The 14,668-nt window shown below is 43.3% G+C and overlaps 1 protein-coding gene across 4 annotated transcripts; it reads right to left on the bottom strand.

Annotated features, from left to right (window-relative positions):
• Nucleotides 1-2,631: 2,631 nt before the first annotated feature.
• Nucleotides 2,632-14,130, bottom strand: RNF223 (ring finger protein 223). 4 transcript variants are annotated; one of them, XM_040427013.1, is made up of 2 exons: nucleotides 14,003-14,130; nucleotides 2,632-5,405 (listed from the first exon to the last, which is right to left on the bottom strand). In XM_040427013.1, the coding sequence occupies exon 2, from the start codon at nucleotides 5,395-5,397 to the stop codon at nucleotides 4,750-4,752; it is 648 nt and encodes a 215-aa protein (XP_040282947.1). In that variant the 5' UTR covers nucleotides 5,398-5,405; nucleotides 14,003-14,130; the 3' UTR covers nucleotides 2,632-4,749. The 4 variants fall into 4 exon arrangements, with proteins under 4 accessions (XP_040282947.1, XP_040282931.1, XP_040282940.1 ...); XM_040426997.1 differs by lacking the exon at nucleotides 14,003-14,130 and adding an exon at nucleotides 6,971-7,093; XM_040427006.1 differs by lacking the exon at nucleotides 14,003-14,130 and adding an exon at nucleotides 6,949-7,061.
• Nucleotides 14,131-14,668: the final 538 nt, after the last annotated feature.

The raw sequence follows: 14,668 nt of genomic DNA, 5'->3' as shown, positions 1-14,668 counted from the left end.
TCAATTCTGTCATTAAAGGTAATTGATTAAACTTTTACTTGCCTAGTAGATGCTGTGTTACAAATTAATTGGGTTAATGTGGGCCCTGTTGCACTGATTTTATTCTTTCATGCATTTGCTTCCCAAATGCAAAAGGAAGCAACTTTCTAAGGGTACTGCCACAAATTCAGATTTCTGGATGCTGTTTTGGAAGCCAAAACCAGGAGTGTCTTCAAAAATGAGAATTTGGGGTTCCAAAACTGCATCCAGAGACCTGAATGTGTGGCCAGACACCAAATGTTTTCTGTTACAAAAATTCCTATAATTTTGCTTCTGCAGAGTTTGTGAAAGTCCTTCACCTAGCTGTTGCTGCTGCTGAAACTGATATGTCAGCCAGGGCTCTGCTCTGATTTCTGGTGATCTCTCCCTGTCCACCCCTCCTCTTCTGCCTAGAGATGGCAGCAGGAAGGGGGGGAGGTCAGCAAAGATTGTAAACTGGGAAGAAAGCACACATAAGGCAGTTTGCAGGCTGAAAATCATATAGGACTGTGTACAAGTGTAGAGAAAAAGCAGAGCTCTCATGGCAAACTCTCTGTAGGGGAGGGGAATTACACACTACTCAGCATAATTGTTTGTTGGCACATGTGAAATGAGATGCATCTTGAGCAGTAGAAATAGAAATCAGTCCAGAATTTAAGCGTGGTGATACATGAGAGCTAGTGAAGAAAGCAGCATCCTGGACGCATGGACCTAACATCCAGCATGTATTAGGCTGGGTTCACACGGGAGTTGCGGGAAAATGTGCGGGTGTGTTGCGGGAACAGCCGCGATTTTTCTGCGAGAGTGCAAAACATTGTAATGCGTTTTGCACTCGCGTGAGAAAAATCGTGCATGTTTGGTACCCAAACCCGAACTTCTTCACAGAAGTTCGGGCTTGGGATCGGTATTCTGTAGATTGTATTATTTCCCCTTATAACATGGTTATAAGGGAAAATAATAGCATTCTGAATACAGACTGCATAGGAAACTAGCGCTGGAGGGGTTAAAAAAAATTATAATAATATAACTCACCTTAGTCCATTTGATCGCTTAGCCCGGCATCTCCTTCTGTCTCCTTTGCTGAACAGGACCTGTGGTGAGCATTAATTACAGGTAAAGGACCTTTGGTGACGTCACTTCGGTCATCACATGATCCATCACCATGGTAAAAGATCATGTGATGACCGGAGTGACGTCACCAAAGGTCCTTTACCTGTAATTAATGCTCACCACAGGTCCTGTTCAGCAAAGGAAACAGAAGGAAATGCCGAGCCGCGATCAAGTGGACTAAGGTGAGTTAAAAATTAGAATTTTTTTTTTTAACCCCTCCAGCGCTGTTTTACTATGCATTCTGTATTCGGAATGCTATTATTTTCCCTTATAACCATGTTATAAGGGAAAATAATAATGATCGGGTCTCCATCCCGATCGTCTCCTAGCAACCGTGCGTGAAAATCGCACCACATCCACACTTGCTTGCGGATGCTTGCGATTTTCACGCAGCCCCATTCACTTCTATGGGGCCTGCGTTGCGTGAAAAACGCAGAATATAGAACATGCTGCGATTTACATGCAACGCACAAGTGATGCGTGAAAATCACAGCTCATGTGCACAGCCCCATAGAAATGAATGGGTCGGGATTCAGTGCGGGTGCAATGCGTTCACCTCACGCATCGCATCCGCGCGGAATACTCGCCCGTGTGAAAGGGGCCTTAATGGGAAGGATGTGTCCACATGAAAAATCTGAAGCTAGGAGCAGGTTATAAATTGAATATCAGGAGGTCTAAATGTGAATGAAGGAAAGAAGATTACAAACTTGAAACAGTGTAATTTTTTTTACATAAGAAACCACTAACATATAGCATACAAAAATCTTTATTTCCCAATGGCTGAAAATTGGACTGGGTGCAAAAAATACCTTGGGGATGTGATCTAAAACCACCTTGTGGACATCTAAACAGACTTTTATGAGGTGTGAATGAATAATAACCTTAATGTGAAGTTCCTTTTCTGCTACTCATTGTCAAGTTATTGTCCACTGTGAGAGGTCCATCTTATAGAGAGATGTTGTGTTTTTGTTCCTTTGCCCTATCTTGCCATTGTCAAGAGGATAAGTGTTCATAGATGGATTCTAGAGATGGAACCTGAAGGCTTAAAGGGAACCTGTCACCAGGATTTTGTGCATAGAGAGACATGGGTTGCTAGATGGTTGACGTCACAGAGCTGGAGTGCCGAAATCTCGCCATGCGCGAGCGTAGTTCGTTCCCTGTGCTGATGCCAGCACAGGGAATGAACATGATGCCGGTACTGCGCATGCGCTAGCTCGCGCATCGCAAAATTTCGGCGCTCTAGCTCTGTGACGTCAGCCAGCAAGGAGGAGATTCGGAGGACGCGGGGCGGTGCTGGGCTCCTTTCCGCTGGACTCATCTCCGGACACAGGACACATATCAGGTTCATTTGCATATGGATCAAAACATTTTTTTAACACAATAAAAGCACAGAGAGCTATGGGGACTGGGTATTTGGGTATTGCAGATGTGCTAGCGGCCATCTAGCAGCCCATGTCCCCAGCTCTATGCACAAAATCCTGGTGACAGGTTCCCTTTAAGGCCCCTTTACACTGCTTGATGGGGCACATGATTGTTGGGAAGGAAGCATTCCTTCCTGACAATCGTCTGCTTGTCAGTGGAGGAGACCACTGATTTACATGCAGCGATCTCCTCCACAGAATGGGGAGGAGTGAAGGTTAATCCATCGCTCGTCCCCATACAGAATTATTGTACGATCTGCTGCTGGCAAACGATCCTATTACGACATGAACAAGCGTTTTGCTCGTTCATCAGATAATCAGCAGCACCTTTACATTGGCAGATTATCACTAATTAGCGTTCGTACTAATCTGCCTGAACATCGGGCAGTGTAAAGGGGCCTTTAGTGATCAGTCATCCTGTTGACAGCCTAGTAAGAACTCATTTAAAGGGGTTGACTTGCAGCAATCTGCTGTAATTCACTGTCGATTCCTGCAGCGCAGGGTAATTGAAGCATTACATAGTACCCATCGATATTTATGGGCTGTTTATGTAACAGACAGACATACATTTCCCTCCTCCAGAAATAATTTTTGATCCAGTTGTTTGATGTACGCCCTGAACGTGGGACTCCCACTTATAACTCCAGTCTCCGAATGCCCTAACGGGGTATTTAAAAATGGTTTTCTGCACCAGACTACCTCTTTAAAGCACAGATTTAGACAGACCATACATAACTTTCTTTATGCTTGAAATAGCTGGTTCTTGCTTTGCCCTCACACATTTTAGCCTGTTAGAGCTGTGACCTCTAGTTTAAAACCACATATCCCTTATGTCGATTTCTTAATGTGCTCAATAGCAGTAAATGCTTGTTTACAGGTCCATTATTTCTGATTCAGGATCGCAGTGGAACCTGCCATTTTAGAAGCATAAAAATCCAATTCCCCTCTTTAATGATTTCCTTCTACTCAACCCGTTAAATGGTTATTTGTAGCAAATAAAAACCGACACGTCCCCCTCCTGCTCTTATACCAACTTCAGGCCGGGAATCTTTATTTCCTAAATATATGTCCTAATCCAAATTCCACCATTGACATCTGGGAAATTTAGTTTCACGGGATTAGTGTGGATACTGATGGTAGAAAATTGCAAAGGCTAAGTAGGATTACTGAATGTTTATAAAAGGTTGTTGGCATGTAGAATAACTGTAATCTTTAATAGTCCTGGCTAACAGATTTATTGTACATTTTACAATAGGTAGGAAAAATAATCATATTCTCAATAGTCCAAGTCTTGGCAAGCATTTGGTAGTCTATCGTGGAAATTGTACTCCTACCCTGTTCATTTTACTACTTATTGTGCTTAGACATACAGCAGTGGTAGGTAGCCAATGTCTCCTGCGTGAGTTGGCCCTAAGTAAACTTACTGACTGCTTATTTTTGCCCTCTGATGGTGGTTATCATCTGCATCAGCCAAATTTCAAAGGGTTGACCATCCTCCAGAGCTGGCCAAAACCTGGGCCTTCTTAGATTAATTCTACACATGTAACAGCTGTATCTTCTCAGTGAGATTATAGCAACATGTCACTGTGTATTTCTTGTGGAAGTATGGATATATCGGTGTAGGACAAGGAAGGCCTGACTGTGTACATCTGCCAGGACATGACCACCTCCATCAAAAACTTTGATAAGCAGCGTTCAGTGGCCAACAATTCTGATTATAAAGTTTGTGAATTCTGCCCATTGAGCTCCAAGATTTGATCTGTACATTGATAGAGAACAGGTAAATATAGTAGTTATAAATAATTTGCGTTTATACATTGTAGAAACTGTTACACGGAAACAATGGATTTGGTCAAAAACCTGCCATTTTATCTCTAAACACTGATAAACCACCCCTTGCATTTGTCACAGACGGGGCCTTGTACCAGTGCATTGCCTTCAAGTAATACTGCGTTTTCTGACTGGTATTTGACAGTCCAACCCAATGTTCTTGCCACAGGCATGTGTACGAACAGCACATATTCACATCTAGCGACTATGACCATGTCTACTGCCCCACCTTCCCTCCAAGTAGATCATGGAGTCTTCAGCTTGTTCTTAACCTGGTTGATTAAAGATCTGAACAAGTTGCATTTGATGACACACATCACAGTGATTATTGTTCACACCAATATCAGTCTTTTACATGAGTGTAGTCCTCTTAGTGTCCTGCCCCCAAGCCTTGTGTTAAGAGTACAGAAGAGAAAGGCATCTTGGTGGGTGTGGATTCGGAGGTACAACGTAGGTTTCCGGTTTTCAAGATGCACTGAACTGGCCATAGAAGGATGCAGAACAATACGACCACCATGAAGGCAATTAGTAAGAGTCTTTTCCAGTCACTACACCCACAACAAATTCTATACAGTCCAGTCCGTGGGGTTGGCGCTGGTGGCTCCTCTTTTTTAGTCAACCCAATGTCAACGCAAATGCACGTGTCTGATTGGTTGGTATTGGACTGTGGCTCCTGTTTATAACATAGTTTCGTCCCCTCAATCCAAACAGTCTCTTCGTGCTGTAAATGAGGAGGTAGGTTAGACAGCATCTCCTTGCTTGTTTGTAGTCCTGGAACACCCTGCTGTGGGATTTCTGTGGGTTGCCTGCAGAAGGGGCACATGATCTTGTCATGTTTGTTTTCTGGTGGTAGGGAGGCCACTAATCTAGCTACACACTCCAGACAGAAGGTGTGTGAACAATGCAGAACTTTTGGTGTCTTGAAAATGTTGTCATAGCTGCTGAAACAGATGGAGCACTCTGGTCGATTCTCCTCTTGCTCCATCTGTGTATGCCAGACTTCCGGAACGGTATCCATGGATAGACCTGTAAATACAAAGAGGACCATGTAAAAGATGGGCATTTTCACACTTCTTTAAGTTAAATATGTTTTGTGAGTATAACTTTATTATGATTTCAGTAAAGCCCCCCCCCCCCCCCATTTATTCAGTATCGTTGTAGGCCCCGTATGTCTTTATATCAAAATGGGTAAATTTATCCTAATACGATTTTGCCGTTTAGTCTTTTTTTTTTTTTTTCTTCGGCAAAGTGAGGCCTATAAAAGGATATTTCAGACAGCAGGCTTCCAAGGCTTTGAGGCATTGCAGTCCTTAAAGCGATGGTCCGAGTTTGGCAAAAAGTGATAAAATAATAAAGACCCAGTACTTGCCTATTTATTCCCCTACCATGCCAGTCTTACTGCTCCCTTCTTTCCCAGTTGATCTCTGTTTAATTGGCTCCAGTGGTAACGTGTCCATATATCCATGTGAACACTACAGCCAATATCACTGGCCTAGGCAGTCACATGACCTATAACGGTGAGGACAGTGATTGGCTGCATCACTCACATTAGTTAAGTGAACAGAGATCGGCTGGGACGGACCAGAGCGGCAGCAATGGAATGGCATGGGAATAAATGGGTAAGTAATGGGTGTGTTATTTTTCATATCCCATCCTCTTCTCTGGGCAATTTTTTGACCCCTATTATTTCTGCCAAAGATGGCTAAATTTGTAGCCATCTACTACAACCATTGCTCGCTTGCCGTTGTCCTATCAGTCCACAAGCAACTGAACTGAGAAAAAAAAGATAAAGCAAATGACGTATAAACCATTTTGCCTCTTAGCAACTTAGCGCACCCGTTTCCCACGTGTTCTCCAATCAGCTGTATCCTAGCGCAGGAAAACCTGCCAGCTCTCTTCTTAAGGTGACCCTACACATTAGACTAATGCCAGCCAAATCGGTGTATTTCAGTGGAACCTCCTGATTCTCTAAGGCAGGCATTCTCAAACTGCGGCCCTCCAGCTGTTGAAAAACTACAACTCCCAGCATGCCCGAACAGCCTACAGGTATCAGCCTACAGCAGGGCATTGTGGGAGTTGTAGTTTTACAACAGCTGGAGGGCCGCAGTTTGAGGATGCCTGCTCTAAGGTGTATTAGATATTTGGGCCATGTTTGTTCGATGGGGCAAAATAATGATCGAGCATGTTGTTAAATTTCAACATGCCCAATCCTATTGTTTCAATGGAGATAATCCACCTCCAGAGTGGTCTGGTAGCAGCTTTACTCCCCTTGCAGTACACATGCATACTTGGACAAATTGGAAGGAACACCCGTCAGCTGAGTGAGCAGTGGTCAACTACAGCTATTGGATGTGTATGGTCGGCTTATAACCGAGCTAAAGGAGAAGCAAAGAAGTCAAATAATCGCCCCTGCTGTTCACCTGACAAACAAATACCAGGTTAATTTGCAGTAAATAAAGGATAATCCAAAACCTATTCCATACCAAAAGTGCCACCTGTAGCAACAGGTTCAATTCCAATTCAAGCACAGCAGCTCGACAATCCCTTTAATTGCAGCCACCGTACCCACCCATGTCCAAAGGGGAGCCTACCGGTCTTTGGGGCCGCTTCCGTCATGGCTGTAGATATGATATCCTCTTGGAGCCGATAACTGCAGTCATTCAGCAGCTCCTTACTGATAAGTCTTCCTCATAAAGCATCCTTCTTAGAGTTATAAATGGGCATCACTTCCTCCCACTGATTTTTGGAAAATTTCTAACATGATGTCGTTTTATTTAGACCTCACGTACACATCCAAAGTCCAAAGATAGAAGCTCTGCACTGTCATGAGTGATATCACATCGAGGTATTTTCCCAGATACCATTTTCCTTGAATTGGGAAACCTCCCCTTATTTTGTAATGGCTGTTGTATGAGGAAGTGTAATATACTAGAACGACTCGCATAGTTGTTTTTTTTTTACATAGTTTAAAGGGGAACTCCACTGTTGCTGAACCTGGTGTTATAGTTTTAATAACCCCATGTCTGACACGGTCAGAGATTACTATATGTAACGCATGACTGAGATTAATGCGCGCTGTTTTCTCACACCAGCATACAGCTATTGATATAGTATATAGTTTACTTTATACTATATTATTAGTATATTACATTTATTAGGTTGTGTTATCCCCTCTGACAACCTCGGTATTTATATTGCCCTTTTATACGAGCTGTAAAATAGACCACGAGGCTTCAGGGCGTTCAGAGTGTTTGTCACTATTGATCCGTCCTTTTTTTTAGCTGGTGGATACGGGTTACCATCATGAAAGGTAGACCAACTACGTTCCAGTTTATATCGCACTGCACCTCCATAGGAGAACAGCCGGGGAAGGGGGAAGGTTGTGTGCTGTCTATTCTAGATTATCAGGGAGATTTATCAAACTAGTGTAAAGGAAAACTGGCTTAGTTTCCCATAGCAACCAATCAGATTCCATCTTTCATTTTTCAGAGGAGCTCTAAAAAATGAAAGGTGGAATCTGATTGGTTGCTATGGGCAATTAAGCCAGTTGTCTTTTACACCACTTTTTATAAATCTCCCCCCTATGTCTATTGCTTCAGTTCCACGCTACCTGCAGTACTACCTGTATTTTTGAGGGGGAGACAAGGATGTGATCCAGCATTAGGAGTAGGGCGGCTTTCTCTTTTTAGGTCCCTGACTATAAAGCCTCATTCACACGTCAGTGATTCACAGACAGTTTTTTTTCTTAAATCGATTACTATGAAAGGTAACCGGTAGATGTAGTACAGCAGAGCTGGATTTGCCACTTTCGTGTATACAAACAGCAGATACGCTGCAGGTTTTCCATCTAGCACTTTCGGGCAGACTGACAAAAGTGGGCGCTCTGATGGGCAACTGGAGAGTATGGGGGCCCTAGGCTATGAACCCTCATTCATATCAGCTGTACATTACATCCAGGACGTCAGTGGTTCCTGGAATTCCCATCGCCAACATTACTGTGCAATATATGCTGGAAAGTAATAGTCTTGATGGCCCCTTCACTGTCAGGGGAATATTACGGCTCCTGTCATATAATCTGGCATATACAGAAAAATGCTAAATGTCAGCCTGGCATCTAGGCACATTGCAGTGGTTTCTAAAACTGGCAGAACTTGAACATGACTGTGTGCTGACTCTTCAGCAGATGACAATGTAAACATATTAATGCGGTGATTTTCTTACATAAGCATTAATTGGATTCCTGGATGACAACATGTGGGTGAGTCTCCCTGTCTCAGCGCCCTCGTGTGATTGCAGGCCACGGCTGCACATTTATGTCTCTCAACCCAACCTCATCACAAGCAGCGGGGGAAGAGGACAGACAGTGACCTCGTCATCAGCTGACAAAGGGGCATTCATGTACCTGGGGCAAACAGGCCTCGTTTCTCATTTTCGCTTTGAACTAAGCTCTGAGGGTCACACATAGTGGCACCCACTTTTCATGGCCTCAGCTGACTCAAAATATCTGTAGGAAAGGATCTTGGAGCAGAAGTGTAACTATAGGTGGTGCAGAGATTGTGACACCCCGGTCCTTGAACCTAGGGGATCTCTAAAGGTCCTTCTGCCACATAAGAGCTCATTACTAAAATTACTCTTTACCTGACCACCCCATTAGTTTTTGCAATGCCACAGTCTTGCCAGCAGAGGGCGTTTATGTCCTAGGCGCTGAACCTCAAGCTTTCCTCAAAATGTTCATGATCTAAGACTTCCCTAAGTTATATTTGCTGGTTTCTCTAACACATTTCGACTTTATAGTCCCGATAAGGAATAAAACATTACAGTTCTTGTCCACAAACTCCAGAATCCCAACAGTGGATAACACGCTGGTTATTTCATGTTCTCGGCACGGTACATGTATTTAAGTGCGCTGAAAAACCAAAGCAGAATTTTTTCAGGCCGCGTTTTAAGATGCTGTCACATCACTTCTAATTTTGGATCCTCCCGTCAATATAATTAACGGCACGTTTCACGTGTTGCTTGTTATGTGAATTTTCTAATGAATGCATATATTATCAGTGCTGGGTGTGATCATTGATTAGATGGCATTTCATAGACATACGTGAGTAAATGGAGAGATCAAAAGCGAAAGATGATTTATTGGGTGAGGCCTCCGATGCTCTATTCCACAGTCTTATCTAGGGATGTAGCTAGGGGGCTGGCGAAACTTGACCCGTATGTTGGATGCCATGAAGGCCCCAATGAGTCACTCTGCCTTGGCCTGGGCATTTAGATATGGAGCTAGGACACCAAGTTCAGTCTGCCCATGGAGAAGGAAAGCTTAACTACACCTCTGGTCTGTTCTTGGGCGGGATAAACGGGTTCTGTAAATGGAGGCTCTTGTATGTGCACAGTAGGTACAAGCATTTGAAGGAATAAATTAGAATTAGTAACCATTAAATTGATTGTTTTTGCTTTCGCAAGAAAACATCATAAACCAGCTAAGTGCTGAACGTTCCGCAGTAGATACTGGTGGATTTCTAGTCTAAACTGGTTCTAAAGTATTCATTGCACTTTCAATAGCTGATTGGAGCTGATAGGATGTGTACGTTTCCTATTAACGTGATTACAGAGTTAACGCTACGAGTCAAATGGTTCAAGACGGACTTGTGGCACGTAAGCCAGTATTGGTTAGCCGGTTACAGTTCAGCCTGAAAACTAATAAAAGATGTTGTCAGCGCACGTATAACTACAGTCTTGGAAAGACAAAGGGGCGATGACCAAACAGTGCCTAGATAAGCCCTAGGGCCCTTTTTTTTTTTTTTTTTTTTTAGCAGTTGGTGGGTATCACAGGGTATAGACCCCCCACCGATGACCTCTTCTGACAACAGAAGATGGTTAATATTTAGCCTTAAAGGGAACCTGTCACCAGGATTTTGTGTATAGAGCTGAGGACATGGGTTGCTAGATCGCCGCTAGCACATCCGGAATATCCAGTCCCCATAGCTCTGTGTGCTTTTATTGTGTAAAAAAAAAACGATTTGATACATATGCAAATTAACATAAAAGAGTCATATCTTGTGTGACCAGAGAAGTCATATTTTCAAGCTCTGACTCATCTCAGGTTAATTTGCATATGTATCAAATCTGTTTTTTTACACAATAAAAGCACACAGAGCTATGGGGACTGGATATTGCGGATGGGCTAGTGGCCATCTAGCAACCCATGTCCTCAGCTCTATACCCAAAATCCCGGTGACAGGTTCCCTTTAAGTTTAAGACGAAGATCTGATGTTAAAGGCTAGGACCACTTACCATACCTACCACATCTGAAAGACTAGTTGTTAAGCATTTCATAAATGAAGTGGTCATCTCAAAGCTGGATTTGCACTGTATGGTCAGCCAAGAAAAGGACACACGGCTTGGCAGTAGTAACACCATGCCCACCCTCATTCAGCCTTCATTAGTAATCAGATTTTTGTAAGAAGAAATGTAATATTAGTGACAAACCTCATCCATGTTCAGAAGCACTGCAAACTAAAAATGAGATTGCGTTGCTAATGATGTTCTGCAAACTTTTTAATAATACATGTCATAGTAGAAGGATTTCTCTAGGTATAACCGGAGCAATCCTTATTTTACGATCTGGGGATAACACCCCTACTACCTCCCAATATTAAAAAACTGTTCTATTGACAATAAAAACAATCCAGCCTTGGGTGCTCTGTGCCTATCCCTTTTCCATAGCTTAGTGCAGTGATTATAGAAACTATACATCCGGATACTACGTGACCATGTCAGCTCTGCTCTGAAGAGTCCTTGTCTCAGCACAGTCTGTGTCAGCCATTCACAAGCCACATTCATGGAGTCACGCCTTACAAGATTTCAGATTCCCACTGAGGGATCCTTATGTTTGTATGACACAATAGTGTGTTCTAATATGTGGCCAGGAGTAAGCTGCTTGGCCATCTAGCTGATGGGCTCCAAGGTTATGTCTGACACAACAGAGGACTTTACAATACAGTATTGATATCTCTGTAGCTTCCATAGATGCAAGTCACACCAGTAGTAGGGGGAACCATGGAAGGACTAGCATGGTGCTGACTACCTCTTCCCTCCCTAAACAATGTCTTTAAATTCCAAAACTGGAGCTTGATTCTACTGATGGTGGCTGTGTGGGGTCTACAGGGGTAACTGCATTACAAAGTCCCACTCAGCTTTTTTCCACAGGCTGCACAGTCATTATAAGTAATAGCCCACCATGTGTTGGAGCAGGCAAAGTGATGAGGCACAAGTACAGATATTCAAAAACATGCATGGCACATGTTACCTGTGCTGAGAAGGAATAGATCAATGCATATCATGTGGATGTGTGAGGTATGTTCCCTCTCTTTTTTTAAATATTTTTTTTTTTTTGGGGAATTTGCTTTCAGCACTCCTCCCATTTGGCCAAAGTAATTAAAAAAATAAATAAATTATTTAGCAGGTGACTTCACAAGGGTTAAAACCTACATAGAAGGGTTGACACCACATAGAAGGGTGAGCTTTTGACATCTGTACACATGGTGTGGTTCTGCGTGGGTGCTATTGTGGCTGTGCCGCTGTGCCTGTGGGTTGGTGGAGCCCAGTGCCAAGAAGGCTTACTCTGACAGGAGGGGTGCTGTTGGACTGCTGAGTCACGCCGCTAGGTGGCGCAGTGCAGTGGCGTCAGTGGTTGCCACATGGTGCTGTACCAAATTAGAGTAGGTACCTACTGAAACAAGTGGACATGTATGCAAATGCCTCGTGCACAGTATGGCGCTGTATACTATTAATTAAGCTGAGAAGCTATGTACGGTAATTTGTGCAGAGAATAAATAGATCAATGCATAGAATGTGGGCAAACGATCCAGTTAGTTTTTTGGAACTACTTCTTTCTAGCTTCAGACACCACCAATTGATGATATATCCTGGAGATCTGTCATAAGAAAACCCCTTTATATAACGGAGCAGTAGGTGTGAACCAGCGTCAATCTCCTCACTGGGATACTGTAATACATTCCTATAGACTTATCCCAGGTCTGCGGTCAGAAGTATAACGTAAAGCTCCCGGGCCCCAGTGTAAAGTCTGTCACAGAACTCCTTACCTACCATGTGTACTAGTACTGGTTTCATTTTGTGTGGGTTTTGAACCTCCCCAGACACCCGGGACCATGTACATTTGCACTGACTACACCTTCACTCTGTCTATGGATGACTGCGTTATACCAATAGTTATCCCATCCATGATCTCCAAGTTGGGTGTGGTCCTTGAGATCAGTGCCAACGCAAGTATATTCGAAAGCAGAAGCACTGATACTTTAGTTATTGCTACCTATGCAGATGTACCAGAGCTGAACTGGTGGTTCACTATTTCGTCGGTGCACCACGATAACGCCTTTTAGAAATATGTTAATATATCAAAACCGTATGAGGACTGAGACCTTCAGTGCTGATTAGTTGTCATGTCTGATTCTGTTTGTACGTGCGCCCTCTGATTTGTAAAGTGCTACGGAATAAGATGGCGCACAACTTCATGGTGAGTTCACAAGCCAATTTACAAAGCTGTCCATCTAACCGCATGAGACACATTCCTAGAGAGCCGTAACCGGGCAGATGTGATGCACGGTATATTTATATACAGGACCACACCTTACATAAAACTTCACACACATCCCGAAAAGAAAAACGTACTTCACATTGCACCGTGTAAAACAGGATCAGTGGGAGATCTCCACAGGGCAAGAGGCGGGTGCTGCCGAATACAAAGCAAACTCCACAAATATCAGCTAGAAAAATGCACAGATGAGTAATGTACTCTAGTAGAGGAATGACTAAGAGATGCATAGATCTGCATCTTATTCACTGTACACAGTCATCTGTCAACATCTGTGCGCCCCATCATTCCTGGTGTATGAACCAGGCAAGCAATCATGACATCATAGCATAGGCACCAGGGACAGATTCCATCAAGAAATACAACATCCTAGATGATCCTCCTCAGGAGCCAAAACCAGAAGACCTTTTCCCAACTTAAAGAATAACTAAGGAATTGCATGAATAGCAATTCCCTAATACATTTTGTGGGCTGGCTGCAGTCCATTGGCATATCCCAGACTACAGGTTAATAATGGGACTGTCTACAAGAAAACACTTGGAATTGCTATTTAACCAAGTTTATATCTTAGATACTCCAGCCATGGTGCTTCACTGTGGGATTCTGCTATTCTAGCCTCTTTAATTTATACTTACTGCTTTGCTTATTGTTGAAAAAGTAAGAATGTGCCTCAACAATTTCATATTATGAGACTGAAAAATACAAAATTAAAATAAAATTTCAATGGGTAAGAAACAACTATATATGTTTATATGCCGCAAATAGCCGGAGGACCATGCTAAAAAAAGGGAATGTACAACTGTATATAAAGAGACACAAGTTATTTCAAATTCCATGGACATATAGATGCAGCAGAGCTGGACCTGTTATGCACCTGTGTGGGGTGCTTGTGCATCCAAGTAGCTCTCTACATGAAGATAACTCATTACATTTCTCTGCAGATCTTCATAATAGGATAATTTGTGCCCAGTGACCAATTCAGCTTTGTTACTTCTCTAAGTTTCTAACTTACCAGAAGTTTTCTCCAGGTCCTGAAGAGCTTTATATTCCTGCAGTGGCTAGCTGCACGGCCAGGCTGGAGGTACTGTGCTGTGGTTCCCCAGTGTACACTCCCTCCCAGTTATGCTGTCAGGTTGTATTGTACTACACTGGTGACTCCTCTACAGGCAGGTGCTTATGTAGCTTCATAGAGCAAGGTGAGTCAGGGAGGGTGTTACAGGATGGATTACGCTGGACTTATTGGATGGGGCTGCTGTTTGTGTTCTTCTGTATGTTAATGAGCTTCAAGGTAGTCTTCAATGCTCAGCATGAAGGCGGTTGCTTTTCACAGTCAGAGGTGTAGGAGGACATAATTCCACCTCTATGGTTTTCTTCTTGTTTAAGGTGCTCACTTTCTTATTTTTTTACAGTTCCCAATGAATGATGGTAATGAGTTACTGCTCTGCTTAGTCTTATCCTGGCTCCTGGGCTTGCGCTGTCCCTCCACGCAGGCTGTGGCATACTAACAGCGTAGAGCAACCCAAATCCTCCCCAGCCAACGGCTTGCAACCCTGGGGTACTAAAATCACTTTCCCCTGTGGGAAGGGGCCTGGGCAATAAAGTTCTTAGGATACTTTCACACTAGCGGCACGGACCTCCGGCAGGCTGTTCTGTCGGGTGAACAGCCTGCCGGATCCGT

The sequence above is a fragment of the Bufo bufo genome, chromosome 1, assembly GCF_905171765.1.
Source record: "Bufo bufo chromosome 1, aBufBuf1.1, whole genome shotgun sequence".
NCBI lineage: Eukaryota > Metazoa > Chordata > Amphibia > Anura > Bufonidae > Bufo > Bufo bufo.
This window is presented reverse-complemented; position numbering and strand designations above follow the sequence as displayed.

Excerpts from the sequence above, each read along its gene's own strand:
- RNF223 (XM_040426997.1), bottom strand. The coding sequence starts at position 6,995 with ATGACGGAAGCGGCCCCAAAGACCG. Across the intron at positions 5,406-6,970 it reads GGAAGCGGCCCCAAAGACCG|GTCTATCCATGGATACCGTT; the intron begins GTAGGCTCCCCT and ends TTGTATTTACAG.